At 36.1% G+C, this 25,924-nt stretch overlaps 3 protein-coding genes across 8 annotated transcripts; all 3 read right to left on the reverse strand.

Moving 5' to 3' along the window:
• Positions 1-8,704: 8,704 nt before the first annotated feature.
• RLP29 (receptor like protein 29) lies at positions 8,705-10,493 on the reverse strand. 2 transcript variants are annotated; one of them, XM_089051154.1, is made up of 2 exons: positions 8,931-10,493; positions 8,705-8,809 (listed from the first exon to the last, which is right to left on the reverse strand). In XM_089051154.1, the coding sequence occupies exons 1-2, from the start codon at positions 10,329-10,331 to the stop codon at positions 8,768-8,770; spliced, it is 1,443 nt and encodes a 480-aa protein (XP_088907280.1). In that variant the 5' UTR covers positions 10,332-10,493; the 3' UTR covers positions 8,705-8,767. The 2 variants fall into 2 exon arrangements, with proteins under 2 accessions (XP_088907280.1, XP_088907281.1); XM_089051155.1 differs by having other exon boundaries at positions 8,921-10,493.
• A 1,281-nt stretch (positions 10,494-11,774) lies between these two features.
• Positions 11,775-16,168, reverse strand: LOC103328741 (Aminotransferase-like, plant mobile domain family protein). Of its 4 annotated transcripts, none has more exons than XM_089050759.1 (7): positions 16,028-16,168; positions 14,704-14,829; positions 13,952-14,596; positions 13,680-13,847; positions 13,189-13,578; positions 12,256-13,084; positions 11,775-11,793 (listed from the first exon to the last, which is right to left on the reverse strand). In XM_089050759.1, exons 2-6 carry the CDS (start codon positions 14,809-14,811, stop codon positions 12,287-12,289), a joined length of 2,109 nt encoding a protein of 702 aa, XP_088906885.1. In that variant the 5' UTR covers positions 14,812-14,829; positions 16,028-16,168; the 3' UTR covers positions 11,775-11,793; positions 12,256-12,286. The 4 variants fall into 4 exon arrangements, with proteins under 4 accessions (XP_088906885.1, XP_008229378.1, XP_008229377.1 ...); XM_008231156.3 differs by lacking the exon at positions 11,775-11,793 and adding an exon at positions 11,866-12,146; XM_008231155.3 differs by lacking the exon at positions 11,775-11,793 and having other exon boundaries at positions 11,866-13,084.
• Positions 16,169-16,784: 616 nt separating this feature from the next.
• PP5.2 (protein phosphatase 5.2) lies at positions 16,785-25,492 on the reverse strand. Of its 2 annotated transcripts, XM_008231153.3 has the most exons (14): positions 25,313-25,488; positions 24,074-24,164; positions 23,481-23,650; positions 23,336-23,407; positions 22,441-22,591; positions 20,819-21,025; positions 19,638-19,746; positions 19,429-19,546; positions 18,950-19,097; positions 18,346-18,594; positions 18,060-18,185; positions 17,847-17,947; positions 17,424-17,498; positions 16,785-17,248 (listed from the first exon to the last, which is right to left on the reverse strand). In XM_008231153.3, the coding sequence occupies exons 2-14, from the start codon at positions 24,150-24,152 to the stop codon at positions 17,189-17,191; spliced, it is 1,665 nt and encodes a 554-aa protein (XP_008229375.2). In that variant the 5' UTR covers positions 24,153-24,164; positions 25,313-25,488; the 3' UTR covers positions 16,785-17,188. The 2 variants fall into 2 exon arrangements, with proteins under 2 accessions (XP_008229375.2, XP_008229376.2); XM_008231154.3 differs by lacking the exon at positions 20,819-21,025 and having other exon boundaries at positions 25,313-25,492.
• Positions 25,493-25,924: the final 432 nt, after the last annotated feature.

Consider the following 25,924-nt stretch of genomic DNA (forward strand, 5'->3'; position numbering starts at 1 on the left):
ATATGATGATCATCTTGTGTTCTAATTAGCAAAATTTTAAATACCATATAATAACATTGTACTATACTACTATTTAGCTCCATGCTTCCTCTAAGTAAGAATATCTTAGGGCATGTTTAGTACCTTACTTCGATCAATTTTTTAAACTCAAAAACAATTTTTGAGTTTAAAGTCCATAATTCGTGTTTGGGAAAGCCTAACTAAAAAACAACTTTAAAAATGCCTAATTTTAAAAACAAAAAAAAAGGGGTGAGATTTTATAGTTTTCTCTCTCTCTCTCTCTCTCTCTCTCTCTCTCTCTCTGTTAATTTCAGTTTGTGAATCTAGGGTTTCTTATTTTCTTATTTTAATTTCAATTTCTTTTAGATCTTAAAAATAGTTTGGAGTTCAATACCAAACAATTTTTTGATCTTAAAATTAGTATTTAAAAACTCATATTTTTTAATATAAAAAATTCATGACTTCACCTATTCTCATTAAAAGCTATATTGGGACTCACAAATAATGTGTTACAAGCATTGCAAAAGAAAGATCAAGAAATTGTGAATGCGATGACTTTCGTGAAATTATGCAAGGAAAAGCTACATTGCATGAGGAACAATGGGTTTGATGTATTGGTTGATGAAGTATCTTCATTTTGTGACAAACATCATATTGAAGTTTTTAACATGGATGAGGCATTCGTACTTCCATGAAGGTCAAAGCGTAATGTTCCAATTAAGACAAATCAAATCCTAAAAATGATACAAGATAGAAAATGCAAGAAAGAAAAAGTTCTACACATAAAACCCTAATACAATATTAATTTTTTTTTTTTAAAAAAGAAGTTAATGGAAAAGCAAGATATGATTTTGTTTGATAGAAAGAAGAACAAGTTGCAATCGATAGAGAGGAGAGAACCCAAAATGCAAGGTTTCAGGTTCTACACCTAGTTCATTGCAATGCATGCAAGGACAATGACTTATTTGACAAAAGGAAAAGCTTGACAAATCACTTTGATACTGCTCATGTGAAGACCCACAAACTATGTTGTGAGAAAATGTTGTACAAGGAACTCATCTACCCCAAGCATAAGTCACACGTTTGTATTCCATTTGGTGCTCCACGCATCAATAAGCATAAGAGTGGATGCCTCCATCCTCATCCCCTTCATCCCTTTGAACAAGGTCGAGCACAACGCTGACATCAACATTTTCCTCATAGATTCAAGAGGATCAGTGGACAAAATTAGAATGTTAACATATATTTTTCCTCCAAATAGAAATCCATAAATCCAATCATAATTTGCAACCTCTCCCTCCATATTGCCTCAAAGCATTAAGTTATAATTTCACATTCTCACTGTCAGAAACAAAAATACCGTCCCCAACCTATTAAAAAAAGTAGAACAAAAAGGGGGTGGCTATGCGTGATGCTTGACAACTCGGGATAACCTTTCAAAGAATTCAGGGCACACGGTTGTGCTGAACATTATGGCATCCTTCATCCATTCTGGTCTAAGCCTTTCAAACATCCCCAAAGATAAGACGCAGTACATGGGGGTGAGGGTGTCTGAGGTTGGGTGGGGACTATTGGTGGTGGTTGGAGTTGGGAGGAGAAGAGGAAGATAGATGTTTTATTTTTATTTTAAAACTAATTTTTCTTAATTTATATTTGTATTGTTTATTTTAAAAGGGAATTAAATTTTTAATAATTTTTAGATTGAATTGTCCCTCCACAAATATCATAAGTTTAAAATTTTGACAAAAATTGAGAATTGTCCTAGAATTGCTCCAAATTGAAACCACAGTGGCAAAAATGACCAAATTGAAACCACATGGACATTAGTTATAAAAGTGATAAACCATAGAGACTCAAAGTGACGTTTTGCCTTTAAAAGAAGGTCTATTAACCGATTAACTCTTTGCTTGAGTTTATTAACATTTTACTTTTCTTTTTTAATTTTTTTGCTTGATGTTTATTGACTTTTAGTATGTAGATAACTGAGTATGAAAATTAAGCTAAAGGATATTTATATTTAAAGTATTTTTTTTACGTAAATTAAACAATGAACCAACAAGATATGGTAAGGTCTAATATATCCATATTTTTTTTAATCAAACCACCCATTCACAAGTGTTGAACCAACATTAATTAGTGCCATATTTATTTATTTATTTCTTTTTCAAGTCAAGGGCCATTCCATAGTGTAAAGAACATAATAAAATAGACATTGGATTGCGAAAAGAATGCAAACATGCATGTTGGAACATTTAGGATATTTAGTACTTGCTACATGATTTATCATGTGCTCTTTTCAGTATATTTATCGGAAACTAATATGGTATTATTGACTAAGAAGAGACATTCTACTAATAATGCTTTTATTTAATTTCATCATGTTTCTATAGATATTAGTAATATAAAGTTAATTTTGATTTGTATGATCATTAGATCGGGCGCGGATATTCTTTGTAATACTTTTTCCTTTAAAAAAAAAATATTTCTTGTGTAATTACATAAGACTTATTGTAAAGCCACAACAGGCATACACTACATAATGTATCTCATCTTACAATTATTGTTGCTGCTGCTAGTTCACATTACTATTGTTTTCCTCCTCATTTGGTTTGGCGACATTTAAGGCCATCTCCAGTCATGAGCCATCAAATATAGCCCTAAAATAATGAAAAATTCATCTCCAACCATGGGCTAAAAAAAATTATATAGCCCTAAAATAATGCAAAACTCATCTCCAACCATGCTAAAACAAATTTTAAATTTTGAGGGCCACATTTGGCCATTTAGCCTCCAACTAAATTTGTTTGTGGGCCCAGCGCATGTGCTTTCCAAAAGAGAAAGTATCATGTGTGGCCAAGAGCACGAAACATCTCGTGCAACTGCAGATCCAACAACCAATATTAAAGGCGCGTTGACGTCATCGATGATATCAACTAGCTGTTAGGTTTTTTATTTTATTTTAAATAACCTTTTTAAATGTTTTTAAATTCGTTTTGTCTTTAAAATATATATAATTGATTTCTAATCGTTGCAGGTCAGAATCATTGATTGAAAAGTTCTTATTTATTTATTTATTTAAAATATTTTTAAATATTTAAAATTAAATTTGTTTAAAAATATATACATAAATTATAGTTGTAGAATATATGAGTGTTGTACCATAGTTTTTCTCAAAATAATAAAATATGAAAGGCTTTAAAATATAGCCATGCATGGCTAGATATGGAAAAATTTAGCCCTGCACTATTCTTTAAAAAATTAATATTTTGAAGCTAAACTTTTAGCCATGGACTACATTTTGTCCTAAGACTGGTAAGTACTTGATCATCGTTGGCCCGCCCTTTAGATTTATGGTTTCATGTGAGAAAACTCATGATCATCAAAATGGGCTCCTTTCACATATCCATATAGAAAGGATGCATAAAAACACAATTAGTTCTTCATAAAACATTGACTTAGATAATTTTATAAAAAAAAATTAACACTACCATATATAAAAGGATAAATAGGGATCTAATTAAGATCTCTCTTTCTGTCTTTTTTCCATGTAATTACAATTTTACCCCTAAATTTATATAATTACTATTTTACCCTTTGTGCATTGAAATAATTGTTCCTTTTCATATTTTGGTAATTTACAACCGGCACATGAATAATTATCATCTATTTGTTTTATTTATGTGGAAATTACTTGATATCTTGGAAATATTATTGTTCTTTTATTGCGTATTTAGTGCTCTTATTGTTCGGATTAAATTCTAAGCATTTTATGTTATTAGCAGGGATTATTTATGTATGGACAGCAGGTATGATGATGAATATAATTTGTGTTCATGTGCTTTTATTGACGAGAGATGTGATTACATAAAGATTGTCAATTGCGATTCTTTATACATTGAACGTTGAGTCCCCTTATTCTATGGGAGTGTATGATTCCATGGCAAGCAAGCAGGGAAGAGGGAGAGTCTCTGGGGTGAAAGGCCCCACAACAGTTAGTGCACTAGTCTGTAGCCGTCTTGTATGCATGGGCGTGTATGAGCTTATACATACGCACTACATTGGAGTTTTATGATCCGTGTAGTGTTATAGATGAGGAGTCTCAAGTGTATTTTCTTATTTATCTTTTTAGTGTGACGCTTGTGACGTTGTTTATAACAAGGTACAATGGAATTCTGTTTATTTTGAAATATATGTTGCAGGTCCGCAGTGGAGACTATGTGAGTGTACTAAGCCTTGGAATGTTGCTGATGTCCTTCTGTATCTCATGGTGATTGGTAATATATGAATTTGACATGTGAATCCTGATTGTATTTTTTTACTAACATGACTGGAGAACGTACTTCGGAATGCAAGTTGTTATTTTGTTATGTTTTTACTCACATGAGCTTTGTAGCTTACCGAGTTTTTCATGTGATCCCGTACATCGTTCGATGGTGTAGAGGCTCATCCTGCAGAGTAACAGCTTTTTAGCAGATAGAGGCGAGGAGCTTCCGAACGTGTATCTGTGTTTTGTTATTTGATCAAATGCAAAGGGTATAATGCCCTAAGATTTTCTAGGGTTTGTTCACTGTCTTTTGTGCCAGTTCTTTCCCCCTCCTCTTCTATGTGCTTTGGAGTTTATCATGTTTGAGGATTAGGGTTTAATGGAGGAGATGCCTTTCTATTGCTGGGAAAATTCAGAGACTGGGTAATGTGAAACTGGTGGAGGAGAAGGGGGAGTGATGTGATGCTTGGCTGAGCATTAGGAAGAATTTGAGTGCACAGGCTCGTTCTGTTAGTGGTGCTATCTCCTTTTCAAGCTAGAGGTACCTTTGATTGCTGGGTTCTGCTTTGGCACTGATAATCCTTGTTTAATTGCTGTGTATTTTCTCCTTGTATTGGCTTCTAGTGAGCTACATTTATTGTGTTTCTTCGGCTCACTGTTTTTCTGGTCTTTGTGCTTCCTGTGTATGTTGAGTTTGGTTGGAACCCTCCTCCTACTTTAAGGAGTTTGGGGGTTGTTTGTTACACGGGCTTGATTTAGACTGGTTTGGATGGGAACCCGTTGGCGATATAGAATGCTTTTCAAGTTCGCTATTGGGTTGGTTTTTGTATTTTGAGTTGTTTGTAAGGACGTGTTACCAATTGTAAATGAAAATATTACAACTTGATGCCTCGTGGGCATTTACAAAGATCAAATCTTACCTTTTTTTTTTTTTTTTCCTTCTTTTCTTTTCTTGGTAATTAGGTCAAATTGTACTTTACAAATGATCGAGGGGAAAGAAGAGTATGTGGTTATTTGGCCAAAATATATTAGGAAATTAAGCAGGTGAGTGGTCATTTTGAACATGCAATTTAGATTAATATATTCTTGAAATATATATATATATATATATATATATATGATTATTTTGAAAGAGATGAGAAAGAGAAGAAAGATGCCATATGTGTATCTCAATGAGAAAGAAGGGTGGTTGTCAACTTGTTATAATAAAAAATTGAACAAATGAAATAGTTTAAACTTTAAAAAGGCAGCTTTGAATTTTGTTTTTATGTATTATCACATCTATCTTCTTCTTCTTTTTTCCCTTATATCTCTCATAATTACAAGGAAAATAATAATACCACTTGATGTCCCCTCTCCAGGACATATATAGCTGTTATATTCCAATATGCAGACATTCAAATGGCCCTTGAGATGATGTGTGCAGAAAGGTGCATGTGCATGCCTTGCTCTTCAAAGCTCAAAGCTCAAAGCTCAAAGCCTAGCTCACTCTCACTCAACATATATATATAATAGGACAACATGATTGAACATGACATCTGAAATTTTACTCCAAAGTATATATCTCAATTCTCAAAGTAGGTGAAAAAAGGAAAAAGGAGAAGCTTAGGGTGTGAAAATTTGTACTTGCACAAAGGACTGCTTTCCCACGTGAGGCTCTGCAAACTTTTTCTTTATAAACTTTGGTTAGCAAAGAAAGTGACAGAAACTATTGTTTCTGTCTCAGTCTCCCTACCCTCCTGCCTCCTATCAGCATCAACCCTCCTCCTTCAGTAAAATCTCTCTCTCTCTCTCTGGGGAGTTTCATGTTTCATCTTCATATTTTGCCAAAAATTTGTTTGGTGACAAAATGTGGTGGGCACAGTGATGAGCCTTTGAATGTAGATTCAGATATGCAAGCAGGAAAAATGTTGAGTGGGTGTGACAAGTGACTGTGCAATAAAACCATTTGTTTATCTCCTTTATTGCATTGGGGACGCGGATGGGCGTGTGTGAGATTTTGGAGTCTACTTGTTCGAACTGTTTCCTCAAACAGGAAACTGCATTTGATTCTACTTTGACAATGGTTGCCCACCTTATAAATGAGGGCCCATAAATTCATCATGTATGCATACTTATGACAATATAATCCACTATACCATTAAGGCGTATATGTTATGTTATGAAATTATGAATTGTGACTATACGATTCCAGCTTAAAGTATGTTATACACAACACTTCCAGTGATGAAGCCGGACTTCAGATAAGAGCATCTCCAGCGCAAGGCCCAGCCAGGGGGAAAGGCTGCCAGAGGGAGCCCGAGGCAACTCCAGCGCAGGCCCGTAGTCGGTTTCGAGGTGGGTCCCACCAGCCCGAAGCCCAAGGGCAAGTCTTGCCCGGCTGAAGCCGAGTTGGATGACGTCGCGCCACGCCGACGCCACACGGTAACATCAATTTTTACCGTTGGCGCGTGAATTACACGCGCCAACGGTAAAAATTTGACTTCGCTGGCGTCGGCGTGACGCCAGCGCTGACGTCATCCACCGACAGCTCCAACGGTTGTTTGCCACGTGGCGCGACGAGGGCTCTCCGATGACTTCTTTCCAAATCCGACGGTCCTCGTTTTTGGCTAAAAAATTGAAAAAATCGAAAAAATTCTGAATTTTTTTTTAAAAAATACCCAAAAATTCTGTATTTTTTCTCTATAAATACCTAACCATTTTATTTACTTTCCACACTTTTAAAAGGAATTTTCTTGGAATAATTTTTGTTAAAATCTAAAATACCGAAAATTAACTACGAAACTTTAAATGCCGTTTTGGAAGGCCAAACGACCTCAAAATGCCAAAATCCATCATATGTCATAGCAAAGCAATGAGTTTGACTCATGGCGTCGTTCCCTTTCCGAAATGGTATTTTGCGTCCTAATCGGAGCTCGGACAACAAATCTACAAATTCCCACTACGTCCTTTTTCTAGCTCAACCGCGATAAAATCTGTCATTTGTTCTATATCAGACGTGGCACAATTTTAGAGGGTGAAAATCTTATCCAAAAATTTAATTACAAAAGATTAAAAAAATTAATGGTTTCAACTATTAAAAAATAGAAAATAAAGTACAATGAATAGTAATTGCCTTAGACTTGCCCTAGACTTTGCCTTATGGGTGGAATCAAATGCAAAGGCTGACACTATTCACGTGAATAGTGGCAGCCCTTGCTTGCCCTTTCTTAGACTTAGCCCTTGTGGGTGGAGATGCTCTAAATACAGAAAAAGATCGATGTGAGGAGCTATGCATACCAATTCAAAGTTCTAAGTTGAAATTACATGGAGAGCTAGCAAGATGATACAGCTAGGGTTACCTAACGTGCAGATTCAAAAATTGAATGGGGGTGGTGGGGGTAAACATAGGTCACTTTTGAGAGACAACAATAGGGCAAGCAGTAAATGTACCAAAAACACTGTGTACAAATAGTCTAAAAGGGAGAGTGGGATCCAGCTCTTATAATGTTTATGTGTCCTTGGCCATTAGTCAGTCCTCTGTGCAGGTGGTGGTCTCTGTTTCATCAACCTCATCTCAGGGGGCATTGTCGTCTGTAGCTTCTTTTTCACTCCCATTTGATAAAGTTTTACAAAGTTAAAACCAGTCGTTCTCTTCTTACACATGTGCCGGACCAAACATTATTGAATTGTACAAATTTGATTTGGGTGGTAGAAATATTATTGTTGTAAATTGATGTCTAGTTTCCAAAGAGAAACCTATCTGGTCCCAGCAAACTTATTATGGCTTTCTATTTATATCTGTTTGTGCTTAAGTTAAGCCTTTTTATCGAACCAACATGAGCCGTGTGACATGCAATGCAAGATAAATTTCGATACAGCAAACCACATGTTCCCCAAAATAGTGTCAGATGACGCTTTCTTTTTTGGAAAATACTTCTCTCCTTGCTATGAAAGTAGACGCTTCTACATTGGTACCAATGGGAGTGTGATGTGTGTGCAGAAATTTTTCTTTTTGTGTTTTTGATGAATTATTTTTGCATATGTGTCAAACTTTGATTCTTGAGTAGGCACTCCTACATTACTACCAATAAGAGTGTGATGTGTGTGCAAAAGTTTTTCTTTTTGTATTTTTGATGAATTATTTTTGCATATATGTCAAACTTTGATTCGCAAGGAGTATCTCATTTCTGAAAGGAGGCAAGGAGTATCCAATGCCAATGGAAAATCTCTCCCCAAAAAGTTTAAAAAAAAAAACAGGTAGTAAAAATCAGGAGCCTCAAACTTTCATGGAAAATAAAAAAACATCAAATTTTATGTTGATTAAAGAAAAAGTATGGTTTCAAATTTACCTCCTGAACTCTATTTGTATTTTTCTTGAACATTTGATGCAAATAATTGAAACAAAAAGCCAGTAATTTACACTACACTAGACACATGTTATACAGGAACCAGGGGGTCTGCTAAAAACAGAAACTTGCATAGCAGAAGCAAACCTTACATTTCTTCTAAACTTGGCAGTTCCTAATGCTTCCAAACTAAAAGAACCCAAATGCACATCAAATCCTGCAAAGTCCCAGAAAATCCTTATATTTATTAAACAATCTACATATATTTTTCTACAGTGACCTAGCACCATAATAACCAGTAATAATTTGGACTAAAGCACAAACATACTTTGTCATACCAGAGACAACATTTGATGCAATCCCCAAACACATAAAGCAGTAAATAGGAACAATGGCTTGGAGAGCCCAGATGGAGCTTGAGATTTCTTCCAGGGCTGGATAGAAGACGCATTGTTATTCTTTCCACAAACATCAACTCCAATCTTCAAACTGTGTGCCTCAGAGGGACTCAAACAAAGACCTGGGTTTCCACTAAGATCCAAATTTCTTCCCAACCTCTTCAAGAAACTTGAGTTGAAAGGCACAACACCCCCCAACATATTTCTGCTCAGATTCATGTGGTATATATGTGAGAGACTGCCAAAACCAACCGGAATTTCACCAGTTAAACGGTTGTTCTGCAACGACAAAGTGCTTAAATTCTTAAGCTGTGAAAAGCTTTCTGGTATTGTGCCAGAGTACCCAGAATCAGCAAGCCTGAGTTCTTGAAGTTTCACCAACTTACCAAACTCTAGTGGCAGAGGTGTATGAATTGGGTTGCCATCCAAAATTAAATACTGCAAGCTTTGCAATTTTTCCAGACCTTTTGGAAATTGCCCACCCAATTTGTTGTTGCTCAGAGCCATGAAAACCAATAAACTGAGCTTCTCAATGCCATCAGGAATGCCCCCAGTAAGTGAATTTGAGCTGAAGTCAAATTTTTGAAGCAAACCCAGTTGGCCAATTGTGTTTGGGATGGGCCCTGTAAGCATATTGTAGCTCAAATCAAGGCCTTGAAGGTTTCTGAGACTGCCCAGCTGGTATGGGATAGTGCCTGTGAGCATATTGTAGCTCAAATCAAGGTGTACCAAACTGCCCAAGCTGAAAATCTCCAATGGAATTGGGCCAGTGAGGCGGTTTTGAGACAACGTGAGGATTTCAAGGGACTTGAGTGTTGAAATTTGAGGTGGGATTGGGCCAACGAGTGCCAGGTTAGATCGGAGACTGAGCTGTTGAAATAAAGCAGGGGAGGCTTTGTTTTGTGGAACAGAAAGAGTGGTTTTGGTGTGAGTGAAACAATTGAAGAAGAACACAGATTGAAGATATGGGAGAGCAAAGATTTGTGAAGGAAATGTAGCTGTTTTTTTGCAAGTTGGATTTGGTGGGGTGCCAAAGTCAAGCCTGGAGACATGTAGGTAGTTGTCGTTTCCTACTTTGCACTCAATTCCAGGCCAGGATGAGCCTGGCTGACAAGGGTTAGGATGGGAAATTCTCCAGTTTTGATCAGAGGACATGGAGTCCATGATCTTGAACAGAGCTTCTGCTTCAGATGGAGCCATGGTGTTGATGGGCTTGGGGGCGTTGATGGGTGGTTGTTTATTTGCATGGTGGGGATTGGTGGTGGAGACAGAAGGAATAGAAGAAGGGAGTGAGAGGAGAAGTAGAATTAGAGGGAGAGAGAGTGAGAAGGAACAGTGCATTGTGCCCAGGTATTGAGGAGGCCAGCTCAGTTGCAGCACTTTGTTGTGTGGTTTTTTAGATGTGGCTTTCAAGTTTTCAAGTTTTCAAGTTTTCAAGTTTTCACTTATGAGAGAGAGAGAGAGAGAGAGAGAGTTGTAAAAGAAGTGACTGAAGTGATAGGTGGAGTGCTCATGACATTTGAGTGAGATTTTGATTATATGAAAGCCAAGGTAGGGTCAAGAGATTGAGAGAACTTATTAGGCAGAAAGTTGAGTGTTGTGGAAAGTAAGGGGCATGTTTCCCTTTTCCAAGCATTGGAATTATTTTTCAGACAAAAAAAAAGCATTGGAATTATTTTTATTTTTATTTTCCCCTGTTGTCTTATGGTTCACAATCATCTTGGCTTGTGATTTTTTTTAGTTGTTTGTTGTCTTTTCATGAGTGCAGAGAAAAAACTATGAAGTATTTAGTTTGGAGTGTAGAGCTAATGCCCATGCTCATCCTACGTAGTCTTTCCTCATCTAGATATGAACTTAAAAATCCATCATAACTCTGCAGCCAATCCATACTTTTACATAACATTGGCAATTGGCATTGCTTTTAAGTTTTTTCTTTTCTTTTCCCTTTTTGCAATTTTGGGCCACTAAGCATTAGGGTGGCTACAATCCATGGGAACTTATTCAATCAGAATAGTTACATTGGAACTGTATCTCCACAAAAGGAAATGCTGCTCTTGTCTTCTCTCAACCTCAAATTCTGGTGTAAATTGTTGGGTTTAATAGACAAAAGCCTTAAACTTAAAGAATGGAGTTCACAGAAAATCATGACATGAAAGTAAAAACCAGGCAGTGTCGCATAGTAGCACAAAACATTAGACAATTGCTGAAAACTAAAAAACTAAGACTTGAAGACATGTTCTGATTTCTTTATGGTAAAGTAAGATTTTACTTATGGACTTTAGGAGGATGGAGTGTTTAGTGTTTTGCTAGTTTTCTGACATTGCTGAACACCGGCTACAAAATACAGAGGGGTTAATCCAACTATCCAATTACTTAGTGTTCTGAATTCCTAAGTAATTATTACAAGCTCGAATTGAATGCAAATTTGCTAAGTTTGTCCTCATCTTAAGCATGGTGAAGGGAATAGTTGTGTCAAAACATTATTTACCCTAAATTAAAACATGATTAGGTTCGAACTCTCATGACGCATTGGCAGTGTGTGTGTGAGAAAACTCCCCTCTTCCAATATCACTTGTTTAAACAAAAACAAAAAAACAAAAAAACCTGATTTACCCCAAGTCAAACCATGAGTTACTCAAGACAAAGTGCAGAAGGAAGGTTATATTTTTATCTGCAAATAATGCCGTAGCCTCTACTGGTCCATGTTGGATTCAGATTTATGGGCCCATTGTCCCTTTACGCACCCACATATGGTCCAATGGTGTACTTACATTGCATTTGGGCATAAATTGTACAGAGGTCACTGAAAATATGAATGCAATCTATGTAAATATACACAGAACAAGAAATAAAATAAAAAAACATAAACACCCAATAGCAGAAACTTCAAAATTTCAAAGGGATAAAAATATACATAACTTCCAGTTACCTTTACATTTGGAAAAGAAAATGAATAATCTAAGAACTAAAGAAGACGTCATCAAAATAGATCAGATGCAATAAAACCTGAAATATTACAGCAGAAAACAGTACACTAATCAACATGATCACAAGTATCTTATTGTCTAGCCAAAAATCCACAGCCTTTATACATGTTAAGAGCTTTTACTTTACTACTAATCTAGCTGCATATTTGTATTGTTAGCCTCGCACTGCCTATCAGAAAATAATGAGGAATTATGAATTCATCTGATATATAGAAGGAAATGCAAGGGGAAAACAGTAGAAATCCGAGTAGTGGTCTTTAATCATGTTAAAGGATTACCTCTGAAAAATTGCATGACAGCACCTTTACTTTATACTACAACACTACATTTACTCTGTTGTGCAATATCCTGAGGAGTTTCAAGAGAAGACTCTAAAACAACCTCTGCTTCCACTTTAGATGCTTGTCGATCACTCTCACTGGTAACATGAGGAAGCTCTGAGTCACCGACCTCGTTAGTTGCATCACAAATCTGTGAATCAACCACCTTAGCTGAATCAGAAAACTGTGAGTCCTTGACTTCGTTCATGACATCACAAAGCTGTGAGTCGTTGATCTTTCCGGTTGCTTCAAAGAGCTGTGTGTCATCAACCTTGACAACAGCATGGATTAGCTCAGCATTACCTTCCTCACCAGCCTCATGGCTTAGCTCTGAATGATCAAACCCAATGTCAGCATTGCATAGCTGCATATTCTCACCCTCAACATCTCCATTGATCATATCCAAACCAGTCACCTCGTTATCAACAGGACACAGCTGTGAATGATCTTCCTCTCTATGTAGATGATGTAACGGTAACTGCTCAACCCTGACAGTGGCACCACAATACTGAGACTGATCATCCTCACTAGCAGCAATATATTGTGCTGGATCATCCTTCCGCAAACGTTTTCCCGTACCTTTCCTTCTCACCCTCTCCTTCCCTCTTATCCTTTTCCCAACTTCGATTTGTGGGGTGGCTGACACTATGTACGGACCGCCAACCTGGTCCCTCAAACATTCATGCGCAATATTCCTGATACTATTAATTAAGTCAACTTGTTCCTCGTCCAACCCATTTGTTGAGAATGTATCTGCCATGCGTGCGATCTCCCTCAAACCGGCATTCTGCAAAAGTTAATAATGTTATCTTTTAAAATTAATACACAATTCCTCGTACTTGACAATAACCAATAAGTTCATAATTAACTAGTTAATTAATCCAGCCTTACCGTTCTTTGAAACTCAGACGAGAGAGATATAGGCCTCCCTACAAACTTACGCGTAATTCTCAGGTACCACTGCATATAATCACTTTCATCTGCACCATCATCACCTTCCACAATATGAAATCGACGTTCCAACCATTCATTAATCTCTGATTCCATTTTACCTGACAAGTCAACCCCACCATCAACTCCACGACTCTTTCTCTCCCATCGCTGTACATCCTCTGGGATTGACTGAAACATGCCATATTGCCTTAGGCAACGATTTGGGAGATGCCTTTCTGCCTTGTCAAAGCATATTAGCATTGTTTTTGACCTCCCTAAAATTAGATTGCTCTTGATATCTTCTGGAATCACTGTACTGTCCATATTTCTATAAGGAAGCCACTCCACCTGTAAGTCAGCACCATACCAAATGTATTATGCTTCTACACTGAATATTAGAATATAACATCAAATCGATAAATATTAGAAAAGAACAAGGAAAAACTTACGTCGGAGGATTTCAGTGAATCCAGAGCTTTACGGTAAAACACTACATCACGGTTTGTTGTTGGCCCACTTTGTTTTCCCTTCCAGCTTAGCACCAAAGGGAAACGATCATGCATTGAATCAGTGTTGAGCTTTGGTCGTCCAATATTCAGGTGAAAGTAACTCCAGCACTGCCCAAAAAAAAAAAAAAAAAGAAATGCAATCAAAGGAACTGCTGAAAAAAGAGAAAAATAAGAAGAAGAAAAAAAATTAAAGAGAAAAGGCATGTAATAACCTGTAGTAGTGTTAAACAGCCACTAATTGTACTTTGAGATCTCAGTGAGGCATTGCCAAGTGCCCTGTACAAGAATGCCAAAGCTGCTGACCCCCAGGCATATTTCCCACATAGGTCAAAATTCTCAAACAATGGAAGGTACATGACAGGGACTTTATTCCCAGTCGTAGTGGAAAATATTGTACTTCCAACAAGGTATAAGAGGTAAGCACGTGTATGGCACTCAATCACTTCAAGTGGTGCATCTTCAGGACAATAAGAAAAGAACTCTTTCAACCAGCTTAGCTTCACCATTCCACCACTAGTATAACTAGACTCTGGTACTCTTCCAAGATACCTCTCACAAACGGAGTTGCAGGTGGTATGCGTTATTCCAATAACAGGTTCTCCGTCAATAGCTAGTCCAAGCAATAGCGCAACATCTTTAAGAGTTACTGTCATTTCTCCAACATTCAGGTGAAAAGTGTTCGTTTCTCTCCTCCACCTTTCGACTAGGGCAGAAATGAGTGGGTTATCTAGACTAATTGCAGGAATCAATCTTAAATAACCAAATCCAGCCTGATCTACCAACTCAATCTGCTTTTCCGTGAGTGTCCATTGATCAAGCTTCGAAGTGTGTTCATGACATCTAAGTGCACCACGCTCCTGTAAGTGTTAGTTAAAGTCCATATTAGTGCAAAAAGTTTGTTAGATAAACCTGAATGAAAGGATAATATTAATAATAAGCATCCTTATTTGAGGGTACACTGCACCTGTCCATCCCAAACTGCTGAAGACACATGCTTCTCCTGATCATAAAGCACTGAACCATCAATTGGTCCAGGATTTGTCCCATAAGGGTCCATTAGTGCTAGGTCCATTACTGCCAATGACAGAAACTATCCAGTGTAGAGGGAATATTAGCTTCACAAAATAACTAGAGAGCAACATCTTAAGTTCATATTCATATTTAGTAAATCTGTCAAATGCAAGCAATGAGAAAATTATGAAAGGGAATTAATTATACTCTATATTTGGCTCTAACTTCTATCGAGTTTACACTCTATGATGAGTTTAAGCTCCAGGCAGTTTGGTTTACATATGGGAATGACGTAAATTCGAGCATAAGTTGGGATAAATAAACAAATGTTGCAGTTAGAAAGAACCAAGAATAAAAACTTTAGTTACATTAGAATTTAAACTTCTTTTACTGATTCTAAACCTACCGGGATCAAATTAAGGGCCTTGAATGAAGGTCTTAATCTCTGCACTTTCCAATATGTCCAATACTAGAATTTAGAGATCATTACAGAAGTAAGGTCTCACACTGCGGTTAATTTTCACTCTAGGAACTCTAGAACCTCTAATTTATAATGTTTCCCATGGACTTCATTTTTAGGTGATGAAAAAAGAACAACTTTTATCAACAAGCATCCACTCATTTGGAACATCATTATCCATCATCAAGTGTTTTAATTCCTCTGGTAATATTTGAGGAACGAAACGAAGGGTGCAAGATCCATTTGTCTCAGCTCAGATGATACACTAAGAGTTGAAGTTACACTAATCATCTTTATTTACCTTCACACCAAAATCACTATCTGAAAGGAACTTTTGCTACCAGCTAAGACACAGCCCCAAAAACCCTAAATCAAATTAAATAATTAAACCAATTCAGGGCTTAAGTGCCACATAAATTCGTTTAACGTTCAAAAGCTAAATTCATAACCCTGTAATCTGCAAACAATAGTTTATTGTATCCGAACACAGAACTAATCCTTCATCATAATCAGCACCAAAATGAAAACCCTAGTTTGGTTCCCGAGAAAACAGAGGAAAAAGAGAAGAAAAACGAGATTACGGGTTAGTTATCATTAGTTTTTTATTTTGTTCTCAGAAATATAAGTGAGCCGAAAACAGTGGTGTTACAACTCTAGGTTTGAGAAGTAATTTTAAAAAGAAGCTGGTTAATTTTCTCGGCAACCAAACAGAGATGCTGAGAAGAGAAAAGTGAGTGAGACAGATTTTGAAGAGAAAAAGGAAGAGAATTTTATGAGAGGGGCAAAGAGGTACAGAAGGGATGGCGAATAAACAAACCTGAAATGCAAATCAAGCAAAACGACGCCGGAGAGCTGCGTCGACGAACGCAAGCAATTGGAGCCTCGAAACGACGATGGAAGCTAAAGCAAAACACAACTCGTGATTTCTAATTCTTTTCTTACTAGGGCTCGATTTTGGGCGGGTTTCGCTTGCCCTAACCCGAGCCCAATCTCCAAATTGGGCAAAGTTAACAAATGAGTTCAGCTGGGCCTACAATTGAGTCCAAATTTTGAAGCTCCTGATTCTCATACCCAAACCAAAACCCTAAATTTGAAAGAGTTTAAAATTTAAATAATAAAAAATTTTATACCACGCCATCATGGACATGATTATTCACTCGAGTGCGATAGTAGACACCAACTAATGTAGCAGTGTTGCATTTAAGTTTTGAACCTTCATTATTCACAGCAAATAAGAAATCATCGCATCGGCGATATCTCTCTCGCGTCATCATTCACTGCAGGAACTACAAAGCTGTATATCCGATTTCAAATTGGTACGCAGTCTTCGATTTATATTTTAGTTGCAATTGGTATAGAATCAGGAGTTTTTTTCTTCTTTGGGAACAATTTACGAGTTGTCTTGAAATGCACACGTAGAGGTGACCCTACACAAATGAATTTTCGAAAACAAAATAGAGTCGGATGACTTATATTTTGAATTTTACATTACATTATTTACAGGTCAAAATAAAGTATGATTCAGATATTTACAAGTCAATATCATTGAAAATATAAAAAAAAGATTATAAAAATTAAAAAGGAAAACACATCTGATGACATATTTACGCCAGTACTTGAATCTCCAACAACCCGAGGGGAAAAAATCATATAAATAAAATAAACACAGAGAAAACGCCATGAACTTTTAGCTGGCAGTCATTCTTCATGTGCTAATGAGTTTCATCTAAGCCTCGCTTCCGAGCAAGCACAAGATCAAACAAACGGTATCAAAGAAAATGCCTGAAATATTCTTCCCACTGGTGAGAAGTACAAGAAAGGTAAATCAAAAGACGTAAATAATCACAGCTACATGGTGCATGTCAACATGCACCAACCCTTCTCCAGTAGCCTTCGGAAACGAATTTGTATTCATCGGGAAAGTTGTCAGATGGCGAAAAAAAGATACTGTGTTGGCCCTTCCGCTCAGCGACATAAATTACTGAAACAGTCGGAGGAAGTTATTCGCGTATGCCATCGGCTTGACATCAGGATGGTCCTGCAATATTATACACGAGAAAAATAAATAGGTGTAATACCAACAATCACTATATATTACACCTACAAACAAGGAAACTTTTGAGCGCAACCAGACAAATCATCACTAAAGTAGAAATAGTAGAAAGACTTGTTTTTGAAAAAATGGAGCAGCTAAATTGACAGGAGCCACTGACCACTGCTGAAAAAGTAACAATGTTGGGCTTCAAATCTGGTGCTTCGAAACGGATAAAGGCGCCTTTGTTACCCATCTGCAACATCCAAACCATAAACAAAGGTTATATACACATGAATATTAGCAAATTTTGGAATGTGCGCAATAAATACTGAAAGATCATAAATCACTCCACTTTTGGGAAAAACCAAAGAACAAAAAAAAGCAGCAACACCATTGTTCTTGGAATCTTCGATTCTCAGAGGACTTCCAAATGTACAGTCGTAAGATAGTTTTACTATTCATGCCACACTTTTGATGTGCAGAAAAATAACCCTCAATAAAATCTAAATGCTACAGGTAAGGTAAGGTTCACACACAAAAAGTTTCAGAAGATGACTCTAGTAATGATAGAAGACTAGCCAAGTAGTCATCATGCAGTTACCTGATCACAGTAATTTGGAGCAGAAAAAACAGTGATGAGTTTGCCATCATGCTCAATCTCATATCCCTCATCCTTTACTTCATGAGAGCGCACAACTAAATCTGTACATTGATTAAGCAACGTAAAACCTCTCATACATTTTGATAAGTACCAGTACTAACTTCAGAAAAAATAAAAATAAAAATTAAACCCTGCCAAAACTAGTAGACATACCTAAATTGTTTTCCTGCAAAAATCTTTTTGTCACATCACCGCCAAAAGAAAGGCCTACACCTCGCTTGCTTGGGCCTCTTCCAGGTGTAGGTTGTGGATCACTCCACAGCAATTCACACATCAACCCTGATGAAACCCAGAAACATATATATAAAATCTGCCTACAAATTAATTTACAGAAGGCTTGTGATGAAATTTTCAATTTTTAAATTCAACTGGTAAAGGCCAATAACAGACGCCGTCCAAATGCAGAATCAAGGGTGAGGGGAGGAATGTAATAAATTACCTTCCTCAGGAGGTTCACAAAACCGATTAATTGCTCTAATGTCACTGAGTTTAACCCCATCAACACTGAAAAGACCCCCATGAACTACAAAAACCTTCCCATTTATTACATGAGCCAGCGGTAAACAACAAAACACTTCAGCAAACAGCTCCACAAATTTTTCACTTAACTTGGACTGGACCTCGCCCTCAAAACCATATATCCTATTCATGCTCTTGCTCTCGTGATTTCCTCTTGCAAGATATATTGCTGAAAACAATAAAACAGGTTATCAAGTCAGAACGTGAATTCTTTTAATTGAAAAGAGTTAGAACATGATCATATTACTGGGCAAAAGAAATGTGTGTCAAAACTAAATTGGAATTGAAAGAAGGGGAAACGAAGCCATAATTGAATGTAAGTTCTATAAATCTATAACAATGTAGATAAATTTTTTGGAGTGAACTTAGAAAAGTAATTAATTGGGCAGAAATAATTAAGTCACAACATAGTAATTGCGACGTTGCTTCAACTTATCTAAACATATGAGATATGGAAGGCTAAAAAATTCTAACTAAATTAACAAAATTATTTGCAAACCAATCAAGAAAACATATTGATTCACCTGATGGAGACATGCACTTAAATGCAAACAATGTTAGGATCACCTCCAACGAAAAAGATCCCCTATCCACAAAGTCTCCATTGAATAGATATGGATTCTCCTCTGAAGGAAGCCCGTTAAGCTCAAAAATATTTAGGAGATCATAGAACTGCAGGCATTACATACAAACAAATAAAAGATTGCCCAGAACATATATAGATACATTATACTTAGACAGCCACCGAAACAAGAATTTCAAAGCTATGATAGATTTTCAGAACTAGGCTGACTTCAGCAAAACCATACAAGACAATAGGAATCTGAGAAATTGTTGTTTCACCTAGTATTAAACATTCTATTATTCAATAGCCTTTATTGTCTATCAAGTAACCTTCTTCATGTTTACATGCAACCTTTCAGATTTGAAATGCTGTATGTTGTTCCTAGTCAAATCAAGCAATTGAACCAGCATCTTATGAATATGGAAGAAATGTAATTACCTGACCATGTACATCACCACAAACAGTAAAATGATTGCCCATAGGAACGTTTATATCGACAAGAGAAGGCAGGGCTTGCAACATTTCTTTCGTTTGTAAGACAATTTGGAAGGCATATCTACAATATCGATACCAAGTGAAGTGAAAAGACTGCCCAATAATATTTGTTGACTAGTTCCGTGACATAGTATTGTGATTCCCATACATACCGTTGGTGTAAATTCTTCTGATGCTTGAAATCATCCATCATTTTCTTCACGAAATCCAAAGTAACAACATCTCCTTCTATCCTTGCACCTGAATATTGTGGCTCCACATCTGGAATTCAAACAGATATCACTTTCATTAGCTCTCCTAGGTGATAAGGCAAGTAAATAAGCTTTACCATATATAGACGAAGATAGGAACTTATTATATCAATAATTTATATCATACATAAATTAACGGCTCTAGTTTTATGCACTATCATGTCCAAAACGATGAATGCTCAATCAGTCATCAATATACAAATTATAACTCCCACTCCGTTAAGTACTAACTTTAGCTTTGCAACAATAAGCCGCTATAATACTTCCTATCTTCAATGCTTCTATTTTCCAGTTTTCATTTCTCTCTGACATCTCTTAACCGAACAAAAAGAAGGAAACATAACCATCTATTCTTATAATTGTATTCTTTACTTAATTCAAAAAGTAAAACATGAGCCAAACAAAATGTTGTCATAAGTCTCATCATCAACAAAATAAATTAGCAACTCCATTTCATTTTAATAGGTAATAACTTTTACAACACATGCGAATGTAATAATTCACACAAGCACAGAACGAAGCTACTTAATGCAAATTCACACAAGCACAAAGAAAGATATATCCAGCTCATGATTCACTTTATCTTTATTTTTATAATATACTGACATTCTAATTTCATTAAAATGAATATTTTAATGTTCCTAGTATGATTATTTTCTCAGTATTACAAAGTCAGTCTTTGTTCCAATTTTCTGTGTCTACCCTTAGATCCAAAGCAACATAGATTTTAGAACACGCAACAAAACTCAACTCTAACTCTAAAAGCCTTAACTTAGAAAAAAGAAAAGAAAACAGAAGGTCCAAACAACCCACTTGGGTCAGCTAGAGTAAATATCTTCCATATCCCAGGCGAGCTCTTTTTAAACTCCATTAAGATCATGTACTCGACTGAAAATCCATTCTCAAGAAAGGATGCCATCTTAGCAGTGAATGTATCTATCAGTTTGTAATACATCCCCTAGAACCTAACACAACTTTTCAACTATCAAGTCTTTTTTATTTAATAACTAATCTCCAACTCTTGGGAGTTATGACAGTGACTTGTGACTGTTCTCTAATATCCATGGATTGTGAACTCAAACCTAGGTCATGTACTCGACTCTTGGTATAGACACCACCATGGAAGCCACGCCACCAACGTGCCCCCAGGGCCACCATGACCACCACCACTACTGTGGCCATAACTGCAGTCACTGCTGTTCTCATCATAACCATCGCTGCCCCAACTGTCATTGCCAGTGCTGCTACGGCAACTTCGGCGGACACTGATGATGTACTGGGGCCCATTCCTATAATGACAGAATATATAAGAATACTCTAATTAATACTATTAATGGACACTATATAGTTAACACTAAAAGGAATTTTGAAAAGAAAATAACAATCAGTTGCTTAATGCTGATCACGCTTTTTGTGGGTACTAACTACACTGAGGAAGACATGTTTCAAAGACTGATTCCTGAATGAGCCCAGAAACATAGTCCTACCCTGGATGGCAACAGAGACAGATGGACCTAATGCGTAACTAAAACAGGATAACCTTTGTGTACAGTCCATCCAAATGGGAGAACTACAGAGTTCCAAATAAACCATGCTGAAAGGAGAGAAACCACACATAGGATCCTCCCATATCAGACTCAGACCCAATTCAAACTCTTCATCCAAAGGTTTCCTACTAAATGTACCCTTTAACAAAGGTGGAAAACAAGAAATTTGAACCTAGGCTTAAACCTTGTATTGACTTTACAAAAATTGCGCCCCAGACCATAAATAAATAGTAAGAATTCCAGAATGTACAAATGATATACTGTTAAATACACGCACATACACACACAAAGGAGTTTCTAGGTAATAAAGGACCCTCTGAACCATAGCACTGAAAAAATCACCATTCAAAATTACTAGCCTAACACTATTAGTTCCATCCCCACGGACATGTTAACTCTTTTGGCACCTTGAATGGCCAACATGCTCACTGCTGCAGCTACCATATCTACCCAAATAGCTTGCACTACCAGTGCAACCAACACTACCGAATCATAGAAATACACTCAAAATTATCATAGCACTGTTACTTATTGCAGCTGCTATAAGAAGCCTAAACATACTTCATTCAGCATTAATATACGATAAATCTGCAACCGATATTCATTAATTACAAGTGTTGGAAAAGATTCATGATTTCAAATTCTTAGTTATCCATTGGGAGTTAAGACACAAAAAATGGCTTTAGGGAATAAAATTGATACAAAGAGGGATCAGTAACAAAGTTCAGAACTTCATAAAGAAATAAAAAAATGAATCAGGTAAAATAACAACAGAATCAAGAAAGAAACCAAGTGCCATTGTACATTTCCAAGAAAAAAGACACCGATGTTGAGAAGAGCAAACCTTGCAGTTAAGAAAATTTCAAACCTAAAAGAAAGATTTGTAGTAGTCAATTCTGGCTGCTATCTCATTCACTCCTTTCATGGTATGCATGCATTTGAGTACATTTTCAACGAAAAGATTCATACAATGCCATGAACATTTATCAGGATTCAGAAGCATATAGAAGAAACTCTAATAAATTTTTCAACAATAACAAAAAATAGGAAGATGAACATCTGGAAAATTTTGAAAAGGAAAATACCAACAAGATAAAAATAAAAAAAACCCCATATACAATAAGCAGAATAAAGTGGAAAAGCAACAACACTAATACCTATAGAACGATAATTAATAGAATCAGCTACAGGACGCCTTTCAGACTCTGGTACAGAAATTGCTTCTGCAAATTTAAGCTTCATCACTGCTTTCTCACATTCCTTCAATTTCTTGGTAGCATCAGGATCATTTGGACGGATTCTTTTGACCTATTTTACATAAAGTAGAAAAAAATTATGCAATGCCACATATAAGACAATTGTTACCAAAAGAAAATTTAGAACACATTTCCTGAAGTATCCTTTCATTTTATCTCTAGTTTCTTGATATATAAAGTTTTTGTAGATTATGAGTTTTTTTACACTTGACCTAAGCTTGTCTTATCACATTCAACCTTCTGCTTAAAGAGTTTATGAATTTTGATTTTCTACCCCTATCATTCCATGTCAGGGGTAGGTGACGTACCCTGTTCCAGTTTCCGCAAACCATCTATTTTAGCTATGCTCCAGTGAATGGGTATATAAGATATGTGAGTCACAAAGGATAAGGATAGAGATTGTGTACTGAAATCCTAACAGACATTTAAAATGCAACTTGATGGTGATTAAATGAACAAAAATCAAGTCCTCTAGAATGTGCATACATGATATCTTCCTCAGATTCTTCAGAAACTTAAACTCATGTGTACCAATAATGCTATTAGATGCACAATTTTGATATGGTACAAAACAATCAACTAGGCAGAAAGCCGTTTTCACATGATGAATAGATTGTTTAAAACCCCCTGGTGTCATCAGTACATCCATATCAAGCAGATATTTTATGTGGTCTGATGTCAAAAGGGTTGTTGGAATAAAGAAAGCTTTCAACTTCTTTCAGTATTATGCAATACTAGAAAAGTTCAATAAATATTGTTCACAATTTTCAGGAAAAAAAAGTTCTACACAAAGCACCTGCTGAAAATCCTTTAGTGCTTCTTTAAATTTCCCCATAGCAAGATAAGCTGCACCTCGCCTGTAATATCCCTGCAGCAATAGAAAACTATCAGAACATAATTACACATATTCAGATGCACAAAATTTAGGGCATAAAACATGCCTTTGAGTATTTAGGATCAACTTCAATAGCCTTAGAAGCATCTTGTATGGCACTGCCATATTCCTCCAGTTTAAGGTGGGCAATTGAACGATTGGCAAAGTACACAGCATTCTGACTGTTTACCTCAATCGCTTGTGTATACAGATCAATAGCTTGAGCAAATTTATGAGCTGAAATAATAATGAAAGTGAGCACACAGATCATACCCAGACCCAAAAAAAAAAATATCACTTCAGACACAACAGTTCACAACCACTAAAGCAGTGTTCAAAGTTAATCTCTATGTAAGGATTCTTGCTCGTCGCGAGGATATAAATAGATAAAATAATACGCCACACAAGAATTCATTCAATTCAGTCTACTTGTGTGAGAGTGTACAATGTTTGTCACTTGTTAAGATTTACTATTTAGGAACACCAAAAGTAAATCTCATCAGTATGGAACCAATTCTGATGATTTAAGTTGTGATCTACAAATTTATTTTTTCTTTTTTTTAATCCAAGGAATTAAAAGGATAGTTCACTTCATTGCAAGATATACAAACTAAATTAGAAGAAAATGTAACAACGAATTGTAGAAGCACAGATTATTACCTTTATATGCTTCATTTGCAAGGAGTTTAAGTTCTTCAGCTCGCGAAACATTAGAATTATTAGCTTCCATGATGAGCATAAACTTTGTCGTCTACAAGAAGTACGGACCCATATTAGCAAATTATAGATTCCCTGATTAATTTCTCATCCTTGTACAACTCTATATCAACTGGGCGCCACAAGGAGTGTTGAGATGATATATTAGGTAATAATAGTTCATATCTCTTTGGGACAGGCATAAAAAGTTATAAACTGCAATTCAAGAAAATATCAATGGCCAATCAATATGAAAATATATACTAGTCATACTCAAGGCCCATTATCAATTTCCTAATTCAACTTGGCACTAAATCAGAATCAAATATACATGTGCCTCTGATGAATACACAACTATCCGTTGCCATATGCTTAATGAATATGAGTATTTCCCTGTAATTGCAAGCTATATTCTTCCCCATATACTCTTCATCGCCACATAACTGGTCTCTATTATGAAAAATCACATATGCAAGGGGTAAAAGTTCCATCCTCCTCGTAATACCATAAGTGATATCCAAGCAATTGTCTTTTAGTGTCAGACATAACGAATTTCCTCGTGGTTAGCAGTAATAGTTACGGGCAAAACAGATAGGTCCTCAAGGGCAATTAACAGCTCTACAATTCTTACACGCAGTATATGAAGTTCTAAAACCTCAGCGTATACTAAAGCTAATGGCACCATGCAAGAGTACCCCAATGGACGGACAGACATTGCCTTTATTAATAAAAAATGTCATATTCTATCATTTTTCTAAATAATAATTAGTAATTACTACAAACCAGGTACAGTAGAACTATTCTCAATCGCCAACAAGTAAACTGAATCAAAGCCTATTGTTCAAAAATGATATTTTCAACTGAAAATTCTTAAGACTTTCAATCTCTTAAATTTTCAGCAAAAATTGGGACCCGGAAAGCAGACAAACTGACCCTTAACCAACAAATTGGCTCTCAGCCAATGTGATTTCTCATTAAACAGAAACCAAATATATCATACACTCATGCGTAAAGATTCAAAATTTAATATATATTTTTCCTCAATCACGCAACCGAATGGAGGGTCTTCCTCAGTTTGGTTCCCGCAATAAACAAGGCAAATAGTGAGTCAGTCAAAAGAAACAGTTCATGAATATTAAAAAATATATATATTTTTTTTTCTCAGAAACCAAACAGAGGGTTAACCCAGAAGAAGAAGTATACCTATTGCATTAGCTGACACTATCGGATCTCGCCAAAGAGAGAAAAGATATACAGAGAGAGAGAGAGAGAGAGAGAGAGAGAGGGAGTTGGAGGGAAAGAGAAACCCTAATCTTATAGGAACACTTGGATATGTATCAGCTGTTGTTCAGGAGTGAGGACTTGGTCTAGTACATTGTACAAGGGTTTAGAGAAAAAACAATATATAGTTGAGGAAGTGGAGAGAGAGAGAGAGAGAGACTCAACTGACTTTTTTTTCTTTTTTCTTTTTTGGGATTCATTTTAGGAAGATTTTTTATCTAGAAAATTTAGATTGACTCGAGAAATTTCTGAAAATATTTTTTATTTTTAATTTTCTTCTTATCTTGAAGCTTTATATTTTCCTCCGAAATTATGTACGTTTCTTTTTTCTTAAAGTTTCTGAATTTTTATATCATCAAAAAGAAAGTTTCTATCTTGTTGGGTTTATGTTCTTGTTTATATTCCAAGATAAAGACAAAGTTTTCCGACTTTTGTTAGTATTTTTTATTTATATACAAAGCGAAGAGAAGTGGGAATCGAACATATAACCTAAGATATATGAATAAATGCTCTTAACCACTTTTATACATTTTT

This window comes from Prunus mume, linkage group LG4, assembly GCF_029339155.1.
Source record: "Prunus mume cultivar Tortuosa linkage group LG4, ASM2933915v1, whole genome shotgun sequence".
Classification (NCBI taxonomy): domain Eukaryota; kingdom Viridiplantae; phylum Streptophyta; class Magnoliopsida; order Rosales; family Rosaceae; genus Prunus; species Prunus mume.

Excerpts from the sequence above, each read along its gene's own strand:
- RLP29 (XM_089051154.1), bottom strand. The coding sequence starts at position 10,331 with ATGCACTGTTCCTTCTCACTCTCTCTCCCTCTAATTCTACTTCTCCTC. Across the intron at positions 8,810-8,930 it reads TGCATCAAATGTTGTCTCTG|GATTTGATGTGCATTTGGGT; the intron begins GTATGACAAAGT and ends GGGACTTTGCAG.
- PP5.2 (XM_008231153.3), bottom strand. The coding sequence starts at position 24,152 with ATGCTCATCATGGAAGCTAATAATTCTAATGTTTCGCGAGCTGAAGAA. Across the intron at positions 21,026-22,440 it reads TATTAATTATCGTTCTATAG|GAATGGGCCCCAGTACATCA; the intron begins GTATTAGTGTTG and ends CTGTCATTATAG. Across the intron at positions 19,098-19,428 it reads GTGGTGATGTACATGGTCAG|TTCTATGATCTCCTAAATAT; the intron begins GTAATTACATTT and ends TAATGCCTGCAG.
- LOC103328741 (XM_089050759.1), bottom strand. The coding sequence starts at position 14,811 with ATGGACCTAGCACTAATGGACCCTTATGGGACAAATCCTGGACCAATT. Across the intron at positions 13,848-13,951 it reads GCTGTTTAACACTACTACAG|TGCTGGAGTTACTTTCACCT; the intron begins GTTATTACATGC and ends TTTTTTGGGCAG. Across the intron at positions 13,579-13,679 it reads ATTCACTGAAATCCTCCGAC|GTGGAGTGGCTTCCTTATAG; the intron begins GTAAGTTTTTCC and ends GCTGACTTACAG.